This window comes from Engystomops pustulosus, chromosome 11 (assembly GCF_040894005.1).
Source record: "Engystomops pustulosus chromosome 11, aEngPut4.maternal, whole genome shotgun sequence".
Classification (NCBI taxonomy): Eukaryota; Metazoa; Chordata; class Amphibia; order Anura; family Leptodactylidae; genus Engystomops; species Engystomops pustulosus.
In genome coordinates this window covers 21,658,029-21,679,977 of record NC_092421.1, presented here as the reverse complement: position 1 = coordinate 21,679,977, position 21,949 = coordinate 21,658,029, and the positions used below count along the sequence as shown (strand labels likewise).

The 21,949-nt window shown below is 41.0% G+C and overlaps 1 protein-coding gene across 2 annotated transcripts in view; it reads right to left on the bottom strand.

The window, feature by feature from the left end:
- TNKS2 (tankyrase 2) overlaps window positions 1-21,949 on the bottom strand; it is a 29,714-nt gene that overhangs the window by 5,535 nt on the left and 2,230 nt on the right. The window contains exons 2-22 of one of the 2 annotated variants that reach the window (XM_072130573.1): window positions 18,681-18,905; window positions 18,354-18,449; window positions 17,059-17,095; window positions 16,575-16,668; window positions 15,206-15,300; window positions 11,150-11,216; window positions 10,844-11,030; window positions 10,528-10,649; window positions 8,610-8,701; window positions 8,444-8,522; window positions 7,180-7,351; window positions 6,985-7,064; window positions 6,521-6,666; window positions 5,808-5,973; window positions 4,280-4,499; window positions 4,073-4,182; window positions 2,484-2,672; window positions 2,076-2,328; window positions 1,616-1,698; window positions 1,200-1,320; window positions 605-702 (exon numbers count right to left, since the gene is read on the bottom strand). In XM_072130573.1, the coding sequence (XP_071986674.1) occupies window positions 605-702; window positions 1,200-1,320; window positions 1,616-1,698; window positions 2,076-2,328; window positions 2,484-2,672; window positions 4,073-4,182; window positions 4,280-4,499; window positions 5,808-5,973; window positions 6,521-6,666; window positions 6,985-7,064; window positions 7,180-7,351; window positions 8,444-8,522; window positions 8,610-8,701; window positions 10,528-10,649; window positions 10,844-11,030; window positions 11,150-11,216; window positions 15,206-15,300; window positions 16,575-16,668; window positions 17,059-17,095; window positions 18,354-18,449; window positions 18,681-18,905 (2,732 nt within the window). The remainder of the gene's footprint in view (window positions 1-604; window positions 703-1,199; window positions 1,321-1,615; window positions 1,699-2,075; window positions 2,329-2,483; window positions 2,673-4,072; window positions 4,183-4,279; window positions 4,500-5,807; window positions 5,974-6,520; window positions 6,667-6,984; window positions 7,065-7,179; window positions 7,352-8,443; window positions 8,523-8,609; window positions 8,702-10,527; window positions 10,650-10,843; window positions 11,031-11,149; window positions 11,217-15,205; window positions 15,301-16,574; window positions 16,669-17,058; window positions 17,096-18,353; window positions 18,450-18,680; window positions 18,906-21,949) is intronic. The other variant, XM_072130571.1, reaches the window with a different exon arrangement.

The following is a 21,949-nucleotide window of genomic DNA, read 5'->3' as shown; positions in this document are numbered from 1 at the left end:
CTACTGTAGAGTATGATCATTGCCATTTGCATGTGTGCGCCTGTATTGTGCTCCCCTTGGCCCACAGGACCTGTTCTTCCACAAAATACTGCTGATCAGTTTACTAATTTGCTTGTACCCTAAAAGGACATCTATCACCAGATAAAGGATTGTAAACCAGACACACTGACATACTGGTGTGCACCCCTCTGGCAAGATCTGCTCTTCTTTTAGCTTCATATGCCCTGCTTTTTAAGAAAAAAAGGCTTTTAAAATGGAGGGGGCTCATTTGCATAATATTTTAGGCTTTTTTTTATTAAACCAGGGCATAAGCAGCTTAAAGAATAGCAAATCCTGCTAGAGGGGGCCCACACCAGTATGTCAGTGTGCTTGGTTTACACAAGTACTGCAATAGAGGTAGGTGATCAAGGTCAAGGAGATCGGTGGAGGGTTGGCAGCCAGCACTGAAGAGAGCACCGCTACCACATCACAGTTCACAATTTGTGTGTAAACCCCAGCCCCATTTAGCTGAATGAAGAGAAGATGCAGTACCAAAGCCAGTGGATGTGAAAAGGATCACAGTCCATGCCCAATTCCCAGGTGAGAGAAATCGAAAATATTTTACCTCTTCATCAACAGATAGAAACTCCTTATCATCTGGAGAAAGATCAATTAATATAGTCCCACTGTTTGAATTGTTAATGGTCAAGTATGGATTCAAGCCTAAAAATAAAACAAAGGTCTTTAGAACACACACCACCACAACATATTAAAACGAAAGACTAGAAGTTACCATTAAAAGACCATTTTTAGGCAACAATATATGTGTCCCAGCCCGAATGTGGGTGCAATAAGCAGAAAGATCAGCATTTATTGTCCACATGATGTAGTTAGTTTGGGCCATAACATTTCACTTTTTCGGGCAGGGCCCTCACCCCTATTGTTCCATATGACTGTTTGTACTCATGTAATATTATATTTGTACATGTCCCCTAGGATTTGTACAGTCCTTTTTACTGTAAATTTCTAAACGACTTTACAAAATTCACTACTATAAATATATGAACAAATGGGTCCAAGTTTAATCCCATCAAACATGCTCTGATCAGAATTACAATGAGCAATCTCACCTTGCTATTGGGTAATGCTACATTATGTGTTTCCAAAGGACACAATATACAAAGAACATACCACACACACACAAAATAAAAACGCGTTACCTTGTTGACCAGATATGAGCCTCTCTACACCTTTTATGATTTTATGTCTATGTCCATAAGCATTGATTCCAATTTCCTTAAATTCTTTGTGCCCCATTTCAATTAAGACATCTAGAGTGATCTGTGAAGAGACCAACATAAACATACATTAGAAGGAAAAATGAGCAATTGGGACAATGGCAGCCAGTAGCACATAACATACTTCATTCTAGGAGAATTTGGACTTTAACATGCAAATGTGAACTATGTTGCCCCATAGGGCCCCATGCAAGACCAATATGGTAAAAAAAAGTATGTTGTGTGTGAGAAGTGCCTTAGTAATTCCACTGCTTCCATTATAATACCTTATGCTGATAAATCCTAATCATTCAGAATGATCACATTCTGGTGACACTGCAAAATCCTCTCCAACTTACCTGTTCCCTTTCAAAGATGTCAATAAGGTGCTCAAGTCCAAGGTTCCTCAGAAACTGATTGATGCTGAGATCAACGCCATGTACTAAAAAGAAAGTTATTACAAAATCAAATGAAGAACAATTTGCTATCTGTTAGCAAAAGTTTATATATGGGACGGTATAGTGAACACAGGTTATTAACCATTTCACGGGTATCAAGATATAAAGAAAAAGGCAGGATCTGCTATATATTACAGAAAAAAAGTGATTGGCTATTCACAAGCCATACTTGTTGTACAGGCTTCCCATCACAGGATAACAAAAGTAGTTGCCGAGGGTGCCAGCAGTCAGACCCTGACGATCAGCTTGTTATCCCTTGGTTAGAGGGTAACTTGAAATATTCAGACAGCCCTTTTAATAAAAAAGCATCCAAAATAGACACAAACATGAAGTACCACTTAATTTCTACACTGCCATTTACCTTCTTCCTTTTTCTCTAAGCCGACCGCTCCCTCAGCGACGCCACTGTTTCCAGATGGTGCATCAGGGAAGCTGGAAGGTAAGTCGTCCAAGCTGCTGGCGGCAGTGAGCGTTGGTGGACTAGGGGGCACGGATGACAGAACAGCCACGGATGTGTTTGTAGGCTGAGCGACGCTGAGGACTTGCGGTTTGTAAAACGTTGGCAGTGCTGCTGAAGGCATAGCTGCTGTCAGGAGCGCCCGTACATCATCAGCCTGATTAAAGAACAAAAACATGGAATTCACACTTTGCTTCTTGGGGTTTTTTTAACACACAAAGAGAATACAGCCACTTCTATTGTGTCCAGCTGTACGGGCAAAATGGTTACAAAAGAGGAGACTCACACTCGGAGATTATAACAAATACTTACTGTAACCAGGTCTAGTGAGGTTTGTCCCTCTTGATTCTTCAAAGTAGGATCTGCACCGTGCGCCAAGAGCAGGGCACACAGCTGGGTCCTTCCTTTCTGAGCAGCTTCATGCAGCGGTGTGAAAGCCCACTTGTCAGTGGCATTGACGCATGCATTGTATTTTATAAGTAAAGCGGCAACGTCCACATGCTGCGAACAACAACATGCTGGTTAGTTCTACGGGTTTACAGATATTCCGACAGTACGAGAGAGATTAATATATAGGACATCCTAAACTGAACAGAGCTAGAAGACATACATTTCATTTATTAAGTATAATAAAAAACTTTACCTGGCTTCCTGCCAGATGTTTCAGCCAAGTCCACACATCTGCTCCTTTGCATATTTCCTCCCATCCTCGTCTCATCTCCTTCCACATCCCCTCCCCAATAACTTAAAGGAAACCTACCACTTGAAGTGGCAGGTATAAGGGGGAACTACCGAGCACCAGCTCAGGGTGAGCTGGTGCCGGAGCTTAGTTTTGTTAGTGTTTTAAACCGGAGTATCGCGGTTTAAAACACTTTTTAAACTTTATGGCCAAAGCTGCTTCGGCGCAGGGAGGTACGCGCTCGGCGCACCATGCGCGCGACCGTGCCCGCGGCTCTCATTCACTTCCTATGTAGCCGCGGGCACGGTCGCGCGCATGGTGCGCTGAGCGCGTACCTCCCTGCGCCGAAGCAGTTTCGGCCATAAAGTTTTAAAAGAGTTTTAAACCGTGATACTGCGGTTTAAAACACTAATAAAACTAAGCTCCGGCACCAGCTCACCCTGAGCTGGTGCTCGGTAGTTCCCCCTTATACCTGCCACTTCAAGTGGTAGGTTTCCTTTAAGCTCACTGGCATGGACAACCCTCCACCTCAGGCATGCACAGGGAGAAGTGAGCCAGCTTTCCACACCTCCATTCTCATTGCGCATCCGTCAGAGTGCTACCCGCTTGCTGCTGTGAGCCAATGTCATCGAGTGGAGGAGAGATGAGAGAGGGTGCGGCAGGCGGTGGAAGAAGCTGGAGATGCAAGGAGTGACGAGGATGGGAAGAAGTATGCAAACAAAATGTTGGGATTTGAAATGCCGCCACCACCACAGGACTTAGCTGGAGATTCTGGCAGAGAGCTAGGTAAAGTTTCATAAACTTTATTTCAGAAACCATAAAACACACAAATTTTGTAAAAATCTGTGTGGGATACACAGTACTGTGTCTATGGAAACCTGTCCCCCAATAAAAAAGTAAATAAAAAATTTTGCAAACCGCATGCGCACCATACATCCATTGATCAGCTGTCGAACACTACACAAATAACAAGGAGAAGACTGCCCCATGTCACTATAGACAGGACATTTTTACTTTGAAGCCTGCAACACCACTTCAATAATCATGAGACATCTGATACAACTCCCTTGGCTTTCTATTGCCCAGTGCCAATAATGTAAGTAAACTGCACTTCATTTGCACCAATCTCCTGACGCATAGCTTAAGATTTCATCTTCTTCTATTAATACTCAGTAACAACATAGTCATTATCAGCGATTCAGGATAAAATACCACAACCTACCCCATAAGATGCTGCATTGTGCAGTGGTATCAGTCCTCCTTTATCCTGTGCGTTTACATCAGCGCCGTGTTGGAGCAAATATTCTGCAACTTCCAGGTTATTGTACCCAGCTGGTAGGAACACAAAAGAGACATTTATTATGTATATATTGTACATATATTATACATATATTAGTCTGATAGAAGGTGGCTATTAGCCACTACTGACCAGCTAAATGTAGAGGAGTAGAATGACGGCCCTGTGTATCCCTGCAGTTGACATTCTCCACTGTGCACAATTTCTTAACTCTCGCCACGCAGCCTCTTTTAGCGGCATCGAGTAATGCAGCATCTCCTCGCAGAAGATCTTGAATGTCTGTATCTCCATCCTTGACCAGATCCAATGCTGTGTTACCATCTCGATTCTTCTTTGTTGAATCTGCACCATGCTGAAAAAGAAGACACATTTTAGTATTAAAACTAAAAAATCTGCAAATGTAACATTCTAACAACCAACTATGTACATGCTTGGAGACAAAAGGGGCATTTCTTCTTTCCCATTCTAGAGGGAGCACATGCTGTGTACTGTGTCAATGTTCAGAACATTGCATAAACAAATGCTAAAGTGACTTTAACAAAAAAAACAAAACAGAAGGTATAAACCTATTGTTAATGGATTCCAATGTGTGTACATATTTTTTTTTGTTGGTGGTGTTCAATGTGTTACCTTCTGTCCTTATGACTCAATAGTTTTAATATGTTGAATCTTTTATTTTTAAAAGTAAACCCATCAACAGAGACCTGGTATTCACTAAAGAACGGTTACAGAAGTGCATTACAGCTGCAGTGTAAATATGCCTTTCTGCTTTCTCTAAGCATTTGCATTAGAGTATAATAGTGTGTTATAACTTACCTTGCACCTTGACAGAATCCTCTGTGTAGTCCCAGGGGTTGGGCTTTGGTTTGGATGCATTTCCAAAAAACATGTAACTTGTGTGTGCTGCAAACTGCTCAGCTCTCAGCCCCCACCTTTGTGTTCATGTACAGCTCCTCCCTCCTGGTAAGCCGACAAGAGTGGTAGAGAAAGGAGCTGTACAGGAGCACAAAGGTGGGGGCCGAGAGCTGGGACTACACGGAGGATTCTGTCAGGGTGCAAGGTAAGTTGTAACACAATTATATTGTAATGCAAATGCTTAGTACATTTGCAATGCAGCTGTAATGGGCTTTTGCTACTTGTCTTTAGTGAAAATTAAGTCCCTGATGGCAGGTTCCCTTTAAATATGTAGTTTATTAATTTTAGGATCAATTGAACATGGGGCTAATAGAACCTCACCAAACACAGTGAAAACTGTAAATAAAGCACAGAAGAGGCTGTAATTGGTTTCTGTTATCTATTCTGTAATATGTCACCGGTTCCTGTTACAATAGTAAAGATTTGGCAGCATTTGTGCAGAGCATTGAATATCTGCCTCATGAGCTGACTGGCAGAGGGGACAAAAGTTGGACCTTCATCGACCTCATAGCGATCACTAATCTAAAGCATCAACTGTGATTTCATAAACTACTTTAATTTCTACCACCAGCATATAAATTGTGAAAGTTTTTGTACAAAAACCATGACACGCAGTCAATAGACTATTTCTACTGACAACTGAAGACTTCAAAACGTAATAGTCTACAGGACGATCTTTGCCGAGATCTTTGCTTTCTGATAAATCAAACAAGTAAAAAATTAAAAAAAGTTGTGATCCTCATACCTGAAGCAGTAATTTGCAAATCTCATATTTCCCTTTTGCTGCAGCTTCATGTAGAGGTGTAAACTTCCACAAATCTGCCACGTTAATGACCGCACCATGTTTAACAAGCAGCTCTGCTACCTCATAGTGTCCGTACGAACATGCGTTGTGTAATGGAACCAAGCCCCTGAAAGAAACAAAAATATTAAAAAGGAGGAAAATAAAAATAAATATCACCAAGCATTTTACCTGCTGACAAATATAGCATTAAATGATATATTTTTCTAAACTTATTTAGCACGATACACCGCTTATCATTCCTCGACCACTCACACAGAACTGAATAGTGCGGCAATGCACATGCTCGGCCTGCTGCTCCACACCTAAATATGGGGTGGCTCCCATCACCTCTCCCGAGGATCGAGTTGGCACAACTCTTTTAGGATCTCTGCTTACATAGTATACACTGCCTGGACGCCAAGCCGGGGCACGCCAAGTAACTACAGCTATGTAATCTGACACGGAACAACTCCTTTATGATCCACCATAACCCAATAAATATATGATGCAAAGTTAGACAAGAAATTTTAACTATGCAGCACAATTAATACCCAGTACCAGATGCTGTGATATATTTGTTACAATGTTTGCATTTTTTGATCAAAATAAAGTGCAATTATGGAACAATTGCAAAAATCAATTAAAAAAAAAAAAATTATCTGATAAATACTTGCCCTTTATCTTTTGCATGGACGTCTGCACCGTGTTCCAACAGATATTCCACTACAGCCACCCTATTGTATCCTGCTGCGAAATGGAGCGGTGTAGACTGGCGGCCTTCTACATCTCTGCAGTTAACGGTCTGTGAGTTACAAAGTTTCTAGGAAGAGAGAATACGGCAGCTTGAAATAAAAATCTACGACTCACAGCACAAACACATCTGCAAATAATATCATTAGAGGAAGTTCAGAGTGAGGCTAAGCAACCGCAGCAGATTCATTCTGATAGACGAGTAGCAGATCCCTGGCGTCAGCCGCTACACCGTAAACAGAGCTGTACTGATGACTCCATTCTGTGTGTGTCAGTGTCTACCCACTATCAGTTATATCAAGATATATAATATCTATCCAACAACCCCCCCCCATCATAAATTATAAACGAATACAAGAAATATTCTAGGCAAAAATTAAACACTCACTTTCACCGTTTCTAGGTCTCCGGCTTTTGCAGCTTCTAGTAGTTGTCGGTCTGCATCTGTATTACTAAATGATAGGCCTTCTGTAGAAAAGAAACAGAACATTAGATGGTTACAAATCGTTTTACATCAAAGACAAATGATAAGCTTCCCTACTTATCTACAGGGTATGCAATGATAGAAAGAGGTAATGTGTACCTTGAAGGATTTGCTGCACTCCCTCATTCCCCATCTGAAGGGCAGTGAAACCCTGTAATGATACGATCGCTGGGTCAGATCCTGAGTTTAAGAGAATCCGGCAGGTTTGCAAATGGCCACAATGAGCAGCACGATGGAGGCACGTCTGTCCCAAGTTGTCCACTGCATTAACCTATCGTAGGAGGGGGAAAACAAAAGTTACATAATGAATGATTTTCACCCCTTCTAGGGTCTGAAAAATTTGAAAAAAAAAAAAAAAAAAAAAAAGGGTCAAATCGCCCCCCCTTTCCCTAGAACTAATATAAATATAAATAAGTAAAAATCATAAACACATTAGGTATCGGCCGCGTCCCCAAAATGTCTGATCTATCAAAATAGAATAACGGATATTCCTGGTGTTTAACCCTGTAACGGAAAATAGCCCCAAATTCAACTTTGCCATTTTGAAAAAAAAAATTCAATAAAAAGTGATCAAAAGGCTGTACGGTGCCAAAAATTGTAGCATCGAAGAAGTCATCAAAAGTCACAAAAATTTAGACCACACACAGCTCCGTACACCAAAGTATAAAAAAAGTTATTAGAGCCAGAAATATGGCAAAATGAAAAATTTCTTTTTTGGCACAGGTGGTTTTTATTTTTTGTAAATGTATGAAAACATAAAACCTATAGAAATTTGGTATCCCTGTGATCGCACTGACCCAAAGAATGAAGCAGGCATGTTATTTGGGGTGAAGGCTGTAAAATCCAAACCCACAAGAATACGGCACAAATACATTTTTTCACCATTTTCACTGCATTTGGATTTTTTTACCGCTTCCCAGTGGCATGGAATATTCAATACCATCACTATGAAGTGCAATTTGTTATGCAAAAAACAAGCCCCCATGCAGTTTTTGTTTTTTTTTTTTACAGGGAAAAATAAAAAGTTAATAGATTTTTGAAGGTGGGGATTGAAAAATGAAAACGCAAAATAAAAAAGGGCCTCCGTGGGAAGGGGTTAAGGTCATACGATGAGTGGAAGAAAGGATCTCTATTTTGTTCTATAGGACGCAGAGTGGCAGACTATACAAAAAGGAAATTATGAGGATGAGGACCAGACTGCAGGAATTAGAGGAACCTAAAATAGTAGTTACCAGGACCTGGACCTACTGGCTGTCACTGTAACATTCAATGGAGTTTAGTCCGTGGAGACCTTCAACTCCCCTCCCCAAAACAGTTTGTAAATGACTATTTTGGACACCCAAGTCCCAGGAAAAATTCCTACCTTTGCCTCATGCTTCAGTAACACCTCTACAACATCATTGTAGCCCTTTTCTGCGGCAACGTGGAGCGGTGTCAAAAAGCTTTTAAAAGCAAATGAGAAAATTGGATTTTGAGAACCATAAAAAAAAAATGCCAACAATCACAGAAATGCCATAAACAAGACTTACTCTTTGGTCTTTTCGTTGACATTGCCACCTTTCCTAAGCAGCAGCTCGCATACTTGTTTCCTCTTGGGGTATGGAGATGATGCAGCAAAATGCTGTAAGACACGGAATAAATCATTCAGTATATTTGTTATATACATTTACAAAAGTAATTCAACGCCTTTCAATAACATCTTTCCGCATCACATAATGTAACTAGATAATATTTTTCTATATAAAACTCAAATCTTTCAAAAAAATTCCCATCTTCAACTTTAGCTTTTTCATATAAATGGAAAACACTGCAGATTAGCATCTATTCCCTGGAGACTTGCTTTACTGGGAAGTGGGGTCAGACAGATGACCTGTGAATACTTGACTGTAGAAAAATGTCCAATCTGTGTTTTTTCATCCTACAGTCTATGACATACGTTTATTTTCCAGGCAAGCAAGAGCGCTGTGGAATTCTCTCATGAGAAAGTTTTAAAAAATATATATAATGTTACACGTGGCTTTAGGGTAAAGTTTAACTACTTTTCAGACTGCAGGTTTGTTTTACAAAAAACCAAAAAGCAATTCATGGTGAATTCCTTATAATAATAATTTCCGATTCATGTAAAGGAAAAAACATGATCTAATATATACATCCTAGACGTGATGGCGAACCTTTTAGATATCGAGTGCCCAAACTACAACCAAGACCCACTAATTGAACACAAGTGCCAACGCAGAAATTTAATTGGTGATTTATACTCCCTGCTCTGTCACAGATTTCATCTCTGCTCCCTGAGGACACCATTAAAGCACAAAATAGAAATTTGGATGATCATTGTAGATTCCCTCCAGGGTCCCATAAACAGGAAGAATTGTCAGGGCCGGAGCAGGAGCTACAATGATAATCCAGATCTGTCCGCACCTTCCCACTCCTCCAGTAGTCCCAGGTAGGACTGCCACATTAAAATACCTCTGTGCACAGCAAGTCCTGGGCTGTCTGGGACTGCAGGAAGATACCTGGAGTCCTCTCTGGTGATGGCCTAAGTGCCCACAGAAAGGGCGCAGTGCCACCTCTGGGCACCTGTGACATAGGTTCGCCACCCCTGTCCTAGACAATTGGTCTATAGCAGTGATGGCTAACATATGGCACTGGTGCCAGAGGTGGCACTCAGAGCCCTTTCTGTGGGCACCTAGGCCATCACCAGAGATGACTCCAGGTATCTTCCTGCAGTCCCAGACAGCCCAGGACTTGCTGTGCATAGAGCCATTTTAAAGTGACAACTGTACCTGGGACTATTTTCTGCATTATTTGTGTCCTCAGGTTGCTGGTATCAATGAAAACTGTGACAGAGAAGGGAGTATAAATCACAAATTAAATTTCTTTGTTGGCACTTTGCGATAAATAAGTCTATGTTGTAGTTTGGGCACTCGGTCTCTAAAAGGTTTGCCATCACTGGTCTATAGGATAATGTATATCTTAGGGCTCATGCACACATTGTTTTCGAGTATTGTTTCAACACCTAGAACACATCCATTTTATCTCTATGGGCTCATATAAGCTGTTGTTACCAAAAACAGTTCGAGAGCAGACACTACTTTTTTTATGGTGTGTAATCGGACCTCACATGGACCATTGGCGCCGTGTTTGAGGCCAGTTATTGCACCAGTTCTTGTGTGGGAGGCGTTGAACTGCAGGGACTATGCCCATTACCATCACCATTTACTACATTTCCTGTTTTATAGAGGTTCTATCTGTAGAGACTTAAAAACTTTCCATGCTACTGCAGCTTTTGAAAGCCAGATTTAAGCCACCCCTTTATTTCCATAGAGGGAGAACATTAATCAAAATTTCCACCACTATTAGTGTACATTATTTGTGGAAGGCATTATACCCTTGGGAAGTATATAAGTGTGCAGAACATACACTGATATAAATAACAGCATTTACCAGCGCTGTTTCATGAGTTTGCGGATGTTTGAAATTGACTATTTCCAGTAAGAGATGTTTCTTAATTCGTGCAACATCTGCTTCCCTCGCAGCCAGCAGCAATGAATGACCCTTAAACTCATCTAGATGGGAAACACAACAAATACATTAGATTTATAAGGGGAAAAAAAAACAACAAGAATTCACATAGGTTACTAAGCAAGGGACACCCCATACAGAAGTGTGTCCAAAGTGTGGCATAGCCAGCTATTCACAAAAATACTTATTCTGGTAAAATATACAGAGGACACTCCTTATGTAAACCACCCGTACTCACATGCTAACCGTTCCTTCAACTGTGGTGTTGGGGCCAAATCAATGGCACTTTTATTGTGACAGTTCAGCATGTGGGGATCGGCTCCATAACTAAGCAGCAGGGAACAAACTTCCACCCGGTTCTTTGAGGCGGCTTCATGCAGAGGAGTGAATTGCCAGAGGTCCATTGCATTTACACAGGCTCCATGCTGTAGGCAAAAAAGGTCATGTTATGCAAAAGTCTTCATAACCGTAACCCCCAGCAGCCCCATACAGCGTAATAGATGGAAACTCAGTGAAAACCACCAACAAATGAAAATACTGTTACCTTAACAAGAAGTTCGGTCACTTCATAGTGACCGTACGAGCATGCGTTGTGAAGCGGCACCAAGTCTCTAGAGAAAAATAAGGCATTATATCAATATCATAGCACAAACATAAAACAATATGCTACCATATAGGAAAATGGCTAGAATTATACAGTCTCAGTCCTGCCTTGTTCCTTCACCACTGCTTGGCTGCTCACCGCCAGAGCTTACACACTAATATTCTGGACACAGGCAGACCCCCTGCTGAGGTACTGTGGATATTAAAGATGAATAACATCTTGTGCAAGGAAAACTAGACATTGCTGAATCTTTCATACAATAAGTGGGAGATAGGGATGGATTTCCAGCATTCCCTTCTGCACCATGTACAGAACATGTCTGCTAGCAGTCAATGAATTGCCCTCCTTGAGGTACTGGCTGGCCTGCCTGAGGGGGTCCTGCCCAACACCACCTCCACTTTGTTTCTCCTCCTCCTATTTTATCATACAGGCGGTCCACTACTTAAGGACACCCAACTTACAGACAACCCATAGTTACAGACAGACCCCTCTGACCTCTGGTGAAGCTCTCTGGATGTTACTATAGTCCCAGACTGCACTGATCAGCTGTAAGGTGTCTGCAATGAAGCTTTAGTGATAATCCTTGGTCCCATTACAGCAAAAAATGTTTAAACTCCAATTGTCACTGGGGTCAAAATTTTTTTTTGTCTGGATCTACAATTATAAAACATACAGTTTTGACTTGCATACAAATTCAACTTAAGAACAAACCTCCGGACCCTATCTTGTACGTAACCCGGGGACTGCCTGTATTCCCCTTCCATCTAACCCCTCTTGCTCCTCATTTCTACCTGTTTGTTTGGAGAGTAAAAAAGGTTCAGGTTCTGACCCAGGGAGGGGTCAGCCATAGCTCCTAACATTGTTAAATAATAAAACCATGTACCACCCTGTCTGGCAATTGCCAACTAGTAAAAAAAAGTTTGAAGACTTTCTTCTCACATTACAGAGAAATGTATTAAAAGAGAAAACAACATTTACATTTTAATTCGGTACTTTCCTATGGCATATACATAGTGTCAGTTTCTGATACAATATACTGTACTGTAATCCTGGAGCTTTTCAGCTTTGTTCCATTACTTCCTCCTCAACAACAACTTAACAGTTATAGACACTGTACGTAAAAGTAGTTCTTGAACTACAACTATTTTGTGAATGGTCTGTAGAAGCCATATGGTGAAATATGATGCACCATCCATTTTTATGGGAACCGCACATGGATTACCTAAATCTGAATCTCTCATAGGAATCAGGGCAGTCATGTTTCTGGATATTCTGCACAGCAGATAAATAACCAAAACACACTGTCAGTATTGTTGCTCCCTATAAAACGGTCACACATTAAAATCTGTTATTGTCCAGGCTTTTCCATAATATCCATAAAAAAAAAAAAAAAAAAAAAAAAAAAAAAAAAAAAACTTATAAAACAGGCAGCTGCCTTAACCCCTTAACGCTCTGCGCCGTAGCTCTACGGCGCAGAGGTGCAGGGAATGTATGAAGAGAGCTCACGGGCTGAGTCCCCTTCATACAAAGGTGGGGGGTTTTTGCATATTGCACAAAACCCCCACCGCTAATAACCGCGGTCGGTGCTTGCACCGATCGCGTCTATTAACCCCCTCGTTGCCGCCGGCGGCATTTAAAAGATTGCGGCGCGCGGACGCCGCCATCTTTTTTTCGATCGCCGCGCCCCCGATCGGTTGCCATGGTAGCCTCGGGTCTTCGTTTGACCCGAGACTATCTGGCATCTGCAGATTCGTTACAATGAGCCAGTGGCTCATTGTAACGAATGTGCTGCAAAAATGCCATATATTGCAATACAGAAGTATTGCAGTATATGGTAGCAGCAATCTGACCATCTAGGGTTAATGTACCCTAGATGGTCTAAAAAATAGTGAAAAAAAAAAAAAAAAAAAAGGTTTAAAAAAAAAAAAATTAAAATATTAAAAATTCAAACCCCCCCCCCTTTTCCCTAGAACGGATATAAAACATAATAAACAGTAAAAATCACATACATATTAGGTATCGCCGCGTCCCAAAATAAGCCCTCACACAGGTCTGTACACGTAAAAATGAAAAAGTTATGGATTTTTGAAGTTGGAGAGCGAGAAATGAGCCGAAAAACCCTGCGTCCTTAAGGGGTTAAAGGAAACCTACCACTTGAAGTAGCAGGTATAAAAGAGGGAACTACCGAGCACCAGCTCAGGCTGAGCTGGTGCCGGAGCTTATTTTTGTTAGTGTTTTAAACTGCAGTATCGCGGTTTAAAACACTTTTTAAACTTTATGGCCGAAGCTGCTTGCTCGGCGCACCATGCGCGCAACCGTGCCCGCGGCTCTCATTCACTTCCTATGTAGCCGCATGCACGGTCGCGCGCATGGTGCACCGAGCGCGTACCTCCCTGCGCCGAAGCAGCTTCGGCCATGAAGTTTAAAAAGTGTTTTAAACCGCGATACAGCGGTTTAAAACACTAACAAAAATAAGCTCCAGCACCAGCTCACCCTGAGCTGGTGCTCGGTAGTTCCCTCTTATACCTGCCACTTCAAGTGGTAGGTTTCCTTTAAGATCCTTCACTACTATACTTCTGCATTTTGATTAAATGTCTACCATAAGACGGCTATACACCACAGATTGATGAAAATTGACGATTTCAACCATAACAAAAATACTCTGGGAAATGGAACTTAATTAGGTTAATTTTAATTTGGTGGAGCTGATCTCTGGTACATTTCCATATTCATTGAAAACCCCTTCAATTACAGGTGTTTACCTGGTCTTAGTTTAACTTAATTAAATCTAGAAATGGCTTTATCTATAATAATAATTAAATAAATTGTATATCAGTCAAGTGAATTTACATTCACTGAGTGCGGGAGCTAAACCATATACATAACAGACTAGATCTCTGAATAAAACTGCATAAAAGCAAATGAATCCATCACTGGTTAAATATGACAAAGTAAGCCATGAGATTAAAAATAAAGAATCTGCCAAGAAAACTTCCAGTCTAGACTTCAACTACTCAAACAAATTAGCAATAAGTGACCGTGCATTAAGTGATCTGCTCTCTATGTCGTCCTGCGTGATGACTATTCGTTAATTATTTGAGATAAATGAAGAGGAGGCCTGAGTAAGTCAAACCAACTCCTCTGCCAAGAGTTGGCATAATTTTTGTCGGAAACACTAAGCACCGTCTCCATTTAGTGTACAATCCCTTAGAGACAAGTAGCTGCCATCATATAGGCATAAATTACAAAAGCAAGAGGGGAAACCAATGGAACTATAGATGGGAACATAACTTTTACTGATCCGTTTAAAAAGTGACAGAAGTCTAGAGTGCGCCAACTAGGGCTGGGACAGTCTTGTAGGGTCCATTAGATTTTTGTGACTCGATTTGATGACCTCGGTTCACATCTACAAAACGGATCCCCATAAACCCAGGTTTGGTGAGAGGTTTCATTTCCTTACAAGCCCTGGATTGGCTTTCCTTGTTCCTGTTTATATATTGTATGCCTAAGTGGTATAACATTAGATATAAATAAGTTTGTTAATATAGGGCATATTAGCCAAGACATCTGGTGGCTTCCCCAATACATCATGAGAGTAATCTGGTGAATTACCCATGACCTCTCCTTAGACAATTCTCTTATCTAAGAGACTTTTTAAACAAGTATTCTGGTGGTATTCACAAGTGTCTTGTGTTCATAATGAAAATCAGTGACTTTTTTTTGTAATTAATAACTTCTGTCGGCATTGAAAGCCATGCGGTTAGGGGTTGATGATGATGATGATGATACACATACCAAACTACTATGGGGCTTGGAGATTTCTCACTGGTGGATGGGCAGAGTGCATGGTGCACAGATGTATTTTTGGGATGGTAGGAATAAAAAAAAGCTGTATATAATATCAACTACAAATAAATAAGAAAAGTCATAGATTATAACTAGTACCACTGCGCTTATAACAAATCTCATTATTATTAGTAAGGAATAGTCTTGTACCCCTTGTCCTTGGCTTGTACATCGGCTCCATGTTGTAGTAAGAGCTGTACAATTTTGACACGGTTGTAGCCTGCAGCTAAGTGCAGCGGAGTTGACTGGAGAATAAAAAAAAATAAAAAAAACAGATAGTTTATATATATTACACATTTATACAGAGTACTATGCAAGAGTTTAATGTGCACGACAACCTCTACAGAGCCCTGATCTCAACACTGAGCCTGTTAACATGAAATCAGCACAATCTTAGGTAAAAATGATAGACAGATGCCATTTAAGGATATATTTTTTTTTACGGGATCTGATATGTGAACAATTCAATGAGGCCCATCTTCTGCTGCTACATTGTTCCTTGTAGGAAGGGATTGGGCTGCAATACACTGCATACAGCAAGGTGTAGTTCAAGGACCAAATGAATGATATAGTGAAAACAAATGATGTATATTTTAATCCCCTAAAACGACCACAGTATTCGCTCAGGGGAGAACAGGGATGGATGCCATTCAGCAGAATCCATCCTCCATAGCTTCTAATAGCCAGTGTTGATGCATTTTTTTTCTTCATCCAGTGTTTCCTGGTGGGTGCGACATATAATGACCATTTATTTATTAATTCTAGATTCAAAGGCAAAAAGGATGCCCCCACCTGCAAGTATAAGTCTGTGAAAATGTTCAGCGAGTATACAAGGAGCTCTCATGGTGTACACATGCTAAATGCATCCAAAATATACGATCAGCCTTACTGTGGCAATACTTGGACATTTAAAATAGTAAAAAGAGAAAAGCAAAACTGGTTATAAACAGGAGATAGAAAAATACCTACACAAGAAAGGACCCAACCAGATAGTTTAAATTGCCTAAAAAAATAATAGTTATCATGCATCAGGCTGCAGCTTGGACAGAAGGTAGGAAACGTATTTTCCATACTCGCAATGTCCAACTAAATTGGCACCAAAACAGTGATGATGCACACAATTTAACAATGTAGTAATAATAATAATCCTTTATTTATATAGCGTACACAGATCACGCAGCGCTGCACACAGCTTGCCAAATCAGTTCATTGCATGCCCATTCACATCTGATTGAATTTTCTGCTGCTTAAGTACATTTCCCATTCCCCCCAAAAAAACGCAATGCACACTTTATTGATCCCCAGCTGCCACCCGGACACACATGGCTCACCCAGGTCGGCAAAAGTCCAGTCTAGTGACTGACTGGATGAACTGTTTTTCCTGTGTGAATAGAGACCAGGAAGCTTTAAAATGGGAGCCGCTTCCTTTTTTCAACCCATCCTGTTCAGGAAATACACAAATTTTACCCATACAAACAATCCCTTCACCAACTAGAAAATCAAATGTATGAATAATTACGTTTTGTGAAGCTTTTACCTTTCTTCCATCACTGGCATGGGAATTAACGTTTAGGGGTGTTAGGAGAGCCATCATTTTTTCCTCATTTCCACTTCTACAAAAGAAAAAGTTAACAGAATAATAGTCATTAATCTCAGACAACACTAAATGTACTGTAGCCTTGTCCCAAAAGGGTTGTATTTGTTAGTCATGGTTTGATGAGCGTCTAAAGGGGAACCCAGTCTATTGCAGAACAGGAAAATAAATCTCCATAAATCTCCAGCTGAAAAGGAGGCTACTACACCCAAAATGCTCCCAAAATGAACACCCAAAATGTTCATACAAAATCACTAAGATAAGATAATCCTTTATTAGTCCCACAGTGGGGTAATTCACAGCGTTACAGCAGCAGAGGGTACAGAGAGTGAAGTACAAACTATGCAGACAATATGGAAAAAGCTGTCAAGATAGAAGAAGTCACATTCCAACATTTATGGCTACATACCGGGCACTTTCCAAAAGCTCATCTTTCTTGTACTCTCCTAAAAAGAAAAATCACAGAAAATATAAGTGAAGTGACTTGGTTCCCTCACCTTTCCTTATGGCTAATATACACACATGCAGCTCCATCTGCCAGGACATTTTGACAAAGAGTTGACGACAAAGGCTGGGTTCACATCAAGTTATTTTCCATACATTGTAAGGACATATCAGGAGGATTCCTACATGTCCTTAGGACATATGACACAAATGTATCCCACTGTATGCCTATATAAATATGCCGCCTGGGGACTCTTCACCCACCTGAATGTGGGTGGAGGAGTATATATCAGCAGCAGCCACAGATTGGCTGCTGCTAATGAAAGCGGCGTTTCCACAGTGATGTTACTGTCTTAATATGGACAGAACAACACGGGGCCCGCCCTCCTGCTGAGTGACGTTTGTGCTGCAAGGAGGGATGCAATACACTGAATCCACTCCGCACAGCCGTCCATTGCCTCCGCTGAGCACATACGTCGCTCAGCAGGAGGCTGCAGGATGACAAGACGTAGCATCCTACGCTTTTCCATCTCTGCAACTATGCCTCTAGCTCCCACTATTTGTCAATGTATACCCCAAGCGTAACGCCGGGTGCTTTCCCAACGTATATACTAAGCACATACAAAAAAGCGTGGTGTGAATCCAGACTAAGTGTTCTATAACTATAATGCAGTGAGCTCCTGAACGGGAAATGTCACAACACTAAGCCAAACTACAGCTGAAAGGTCGATAGAGTAGATCACACGCCCTCCCAGAATTCAGATCACACAAGTGTGGCCTTTCCAAGTAAAAAAGGCTGGCACACAAAGTTGCAGCATGGGTGGTACTGTCAGAAACAATTACTACTACCATTTAACTCTATCGAATATAAATCATGTATTGAGGGTAAAGCAGGGATCATGCCTTTACCAGTTATTTTTGTCTAACTTTGTTATTTGGAGAAAGTATGGGTTAAGCCTAACCCTAAGGATGTCTGAAATGAAGGGCAACAACAAAGCCCAGAAGTTACCACTGGTTAGCTAAGGGCTAACTGGGCTTTAATTTACACATTGTGCACAAAGGACTGCGTCACGGAGGGTTTTTGAAATGCGTCTGAGCTGTCAATGTAACCTACTTCATAATTTCAAAGATTCAAGAAAAAAAAAAGAAAATGTAATTACAAATAAACACTAAAAGCACAGTTAAAAGTCAACTGGGACTGTGGTAGATACATTCTGCAAACGAAGACGTTCAATATAACAATCCACTTTAAACCATTACCTAAAAGCACTGCCTTGGCTGATGGGTCCGATAAATCCAATGCCGTCCTGTTGTCTGTATTGCGAATTGTTGGATCTGCACCATGCTGAAGAAGCACTGAAAATACAACACAAGACAACATGAACGATGTGTTCTTTCTCTACTAGAAAAGATGCAGGAGGAAAAAACAACATGGGTGGACCTAATAGACCAGCCATGTGAAAGTTAATTAGCACACTGTAGCCAAACATAGAACTTTACATATATTTATCAATACAAGAGCTAAAATAAAAACATAAAACATGCACTGCATGGTATCCCTATCTGGTGTTTGACAGACAAGCCTACCTATGCAGACATCTATTTTGCCCTTAATAGCGGCTTCATGGAGAGGGGTGTAATTCCAATTGTCACGGGCATTAGGATCAGCGCCATGTCTCAGTAGGAGATTGACGACTTCAGCGTGACCGAAGGAGCAGGCATTGTGCAGAGGAATAAGACCACCGTCATCGCGAGCGTGAACATTGGCTCCGCTCTGCAGCAAATACTCCACCACGTCCTTCCGACCAAATCCTTGGAGACAAAAAAGAAAAAAAATGCCATCATTTTTCTGCGATCTTTATATTTAACATATAATCTTGATGAATAGAGCATCAGATTACTGATACATTGTTTCATTCATTCAAAGTCCTAAACATTCTACAATCCCCGACACATTCAGAGCAGCGTTCTATAATGTAAGTAACATTAAAAAGTACTCAAAGCTGTAAAAGATGACCCTTGTGGACAATTTAACCTCACGGTTCAGTCACTGGTCGTTCAGTGTAAAAGTAGATCTATAGCTTAGTTCATTACTTGGTGTATGAGATAATCGAGACAATCCATAATGTGAAAGGCTGTCAGTCAGCATGAATTACTAGTATGGTGCAGACAGTGGACAGCCAATTCTACAGACCATTACGTGGCAAATGTTGCTTTTCTCGTATCTGCATCATCACCGCACATCCAAGGAGCCTGCGCCTAGTAATAGCATCACATCCATGGGGCTATTAGTCATTATTCACCTTCCCTCTTATGGAACAGATCTCCCCCTATATTTGGGAAGATGCACATCTAGACAAGTATTAGTGATATAGGACCAGGCTGCGCTCACATTTACCAACCACAAAGGCATTAAGGTCTTGTGAAGGATCTCTGCTAATTATTCATTTCTATAGATCTCTATAATTGGACATAGAGCGCCCAATGTACAGGTACCTCCTCTAAGATACTAGACATAACATTTCTCCCAGCGTGTTGAAAAATATTTCCAATAATTGGGGTTTAGGGTCCACCCTCACCATCAAAACCCAGGCCATTACCCTTCCTTTACCAAACATAACACTGGCACTTGCATTGTGCTGGCAACCAGCGCACCCACATTTGTCTGCCAATCAGTGTTGAGATTAATTCTAGGCACTTGACATTTGTGCACGGAGAGGTCGGGCGCCTGTCAACATTACTTCCAGCAGCAACTTGCGCCTTGGCAGTGATGGGAACCACCCAGAATAAAGATAGCCAGAATAATAAATGACCTGGAACACGTGGAGGCTTTGCTCTTCGCCCTACTTTCTGTGACTTCAAGACCAAATCAATACGAACAGAAATTATATAACCATGATGCAGATTTCCATCTAATTCCATATCTGTAATGACAGGTTTGGTATAACACAGCTCACCGACTCCAAGGCTCAATTCATGGAGAAATAAAGAGACCAAAAATCAATGAGCAGCAATAATCTGCAGCCTGCTTTGCACATAAAAAAACCTCAAGCTTATGGATTGTGGTCTCCTGATCTATACTCATTTGAGTTAAAGGTGCTAAATAGTTTAACCGAGGCATCTGGAGAGGAGGAAGTGTAACCCGCTCCCCCCATAGAGATGCACCGGGGAAAGACAGGACATGTCCCATCTTTTATAGCTCCATGTGGTCATTGCCGTCTATGGAGGATGTATGCAAGACCGCAAACTTGCAGCCGTACATTTGTCCCCCATATGTTTGTGTAAATGCAGCCCAGGTCTGATCCAGTCTGCCTTTATGCAGGTTCTAAATCTGCAACAAGGCATTTCAGCATTGTGGTAAGAGCATTAACTGAGACAACAACACTGTATGACAACAAGCACTGGGTCAGTGGTACAGAAGCATTACAGCAGCTGTGTGCTGAAAATAGACAACCCCTTAAATGCTGCACGCTCTGTGACCTGTTCAAAGTTCATCATGCAGTGAGGAGGATGTGAGGTAATAACCTGTTTTCAATCGCAGATCCTGTGTTCTCTCTAAATAAAGGTGTTACCTGTACTGTAAGCAGTGTTACCAAGTGGTGTAACATCAGGACTGTGAAATAGGCTGTTATACTCTAGGATTGTAGCTGGACTTTAAGAACTGGGCTGATGCCATATTACTACTGTATCATCTCATGAAAACCTAGAGCACCTCTTAGTTTATGCTATGTCTGATTTCCTAATCACTATACACACAAAAACACACAAAGGAAAACATACGAATGATGAATGATATGTACATAATCATAATTAATTAAAAAAAAAATTAGTTAACACACACATACATTAAAAAATACAGTACAATTGTACAATGAGATTAGTAGTGCAGGTGGAATAGAGCAGGAGAGCCCAGAAACAACTGGTCACAAAATAATCTCAACAGTATGAATATATGGGTGTAATTCAGTTATGATATACACTCATATAAGATAAGGATAATAAACCTAATATCAGGGGAGCATAACAGATGAAATGATCTCACACTATACAGATACCAAACAATCCATAATATAATACTTTTATGGCAAAGTGACATCAATTCATAAAAATTATATACAAAAGCCTGAAGGATAATAGTTGTTTGCTAAAGACAATTGTGTAGTTGAGGCGCCCGAGTTGGGGCAATGTAGTCCAGTGTATAAAGTCCCCACTTATTACATGACAGACTGAGGACGGATTCCCATGTGGCGATTGCATGGTAAAAGTATTTGGAAGTATGAATGTTGCGTCAACAGGGAACGCAAATGCTGTCCCCACGTGGGAATGCGGCTGTAGCAAGATACAAGTACATAAGAATAAAACATACCACAAGACACGTTGAAGAAACCTGAGAGCGTAGAAGAAACAGAGTAAGCCACCTCAACGAGCGTCTCATCCTGCTAGTAACACACCAAAGAAAGCACACAGCTCTCCAGGGCCAATACTAACACTGTCCGCTCTGTATAGCAAAAACTGCTGGTATACTCCATTCTATCCCTCTCCTAAAGGATTCTTTGTGTTGATGAGTAAATAAATTGCCCTACAAAGAATGGCAACATAAAAAGCTAATGGCCTGATGAAGCCACCAGAAATTCACAGAACGCCCCTTGGAGGCTAATCCATCATCTTGATGGCTGTTCTAACAAACAAAGGCCAAAAGAGGCTCCATGGCACCTAACAAATTCCAAGGAAGCATTTATCTGCATTGTAAAAGGACACTGCCTTCAGTAGAGGAGGGGTGAATTGTTACACAGCTCCCGCAGCACCTTTTGACTCTCTTGACGTCCGTACATTACACTCTCTAGGAAACATTGAGC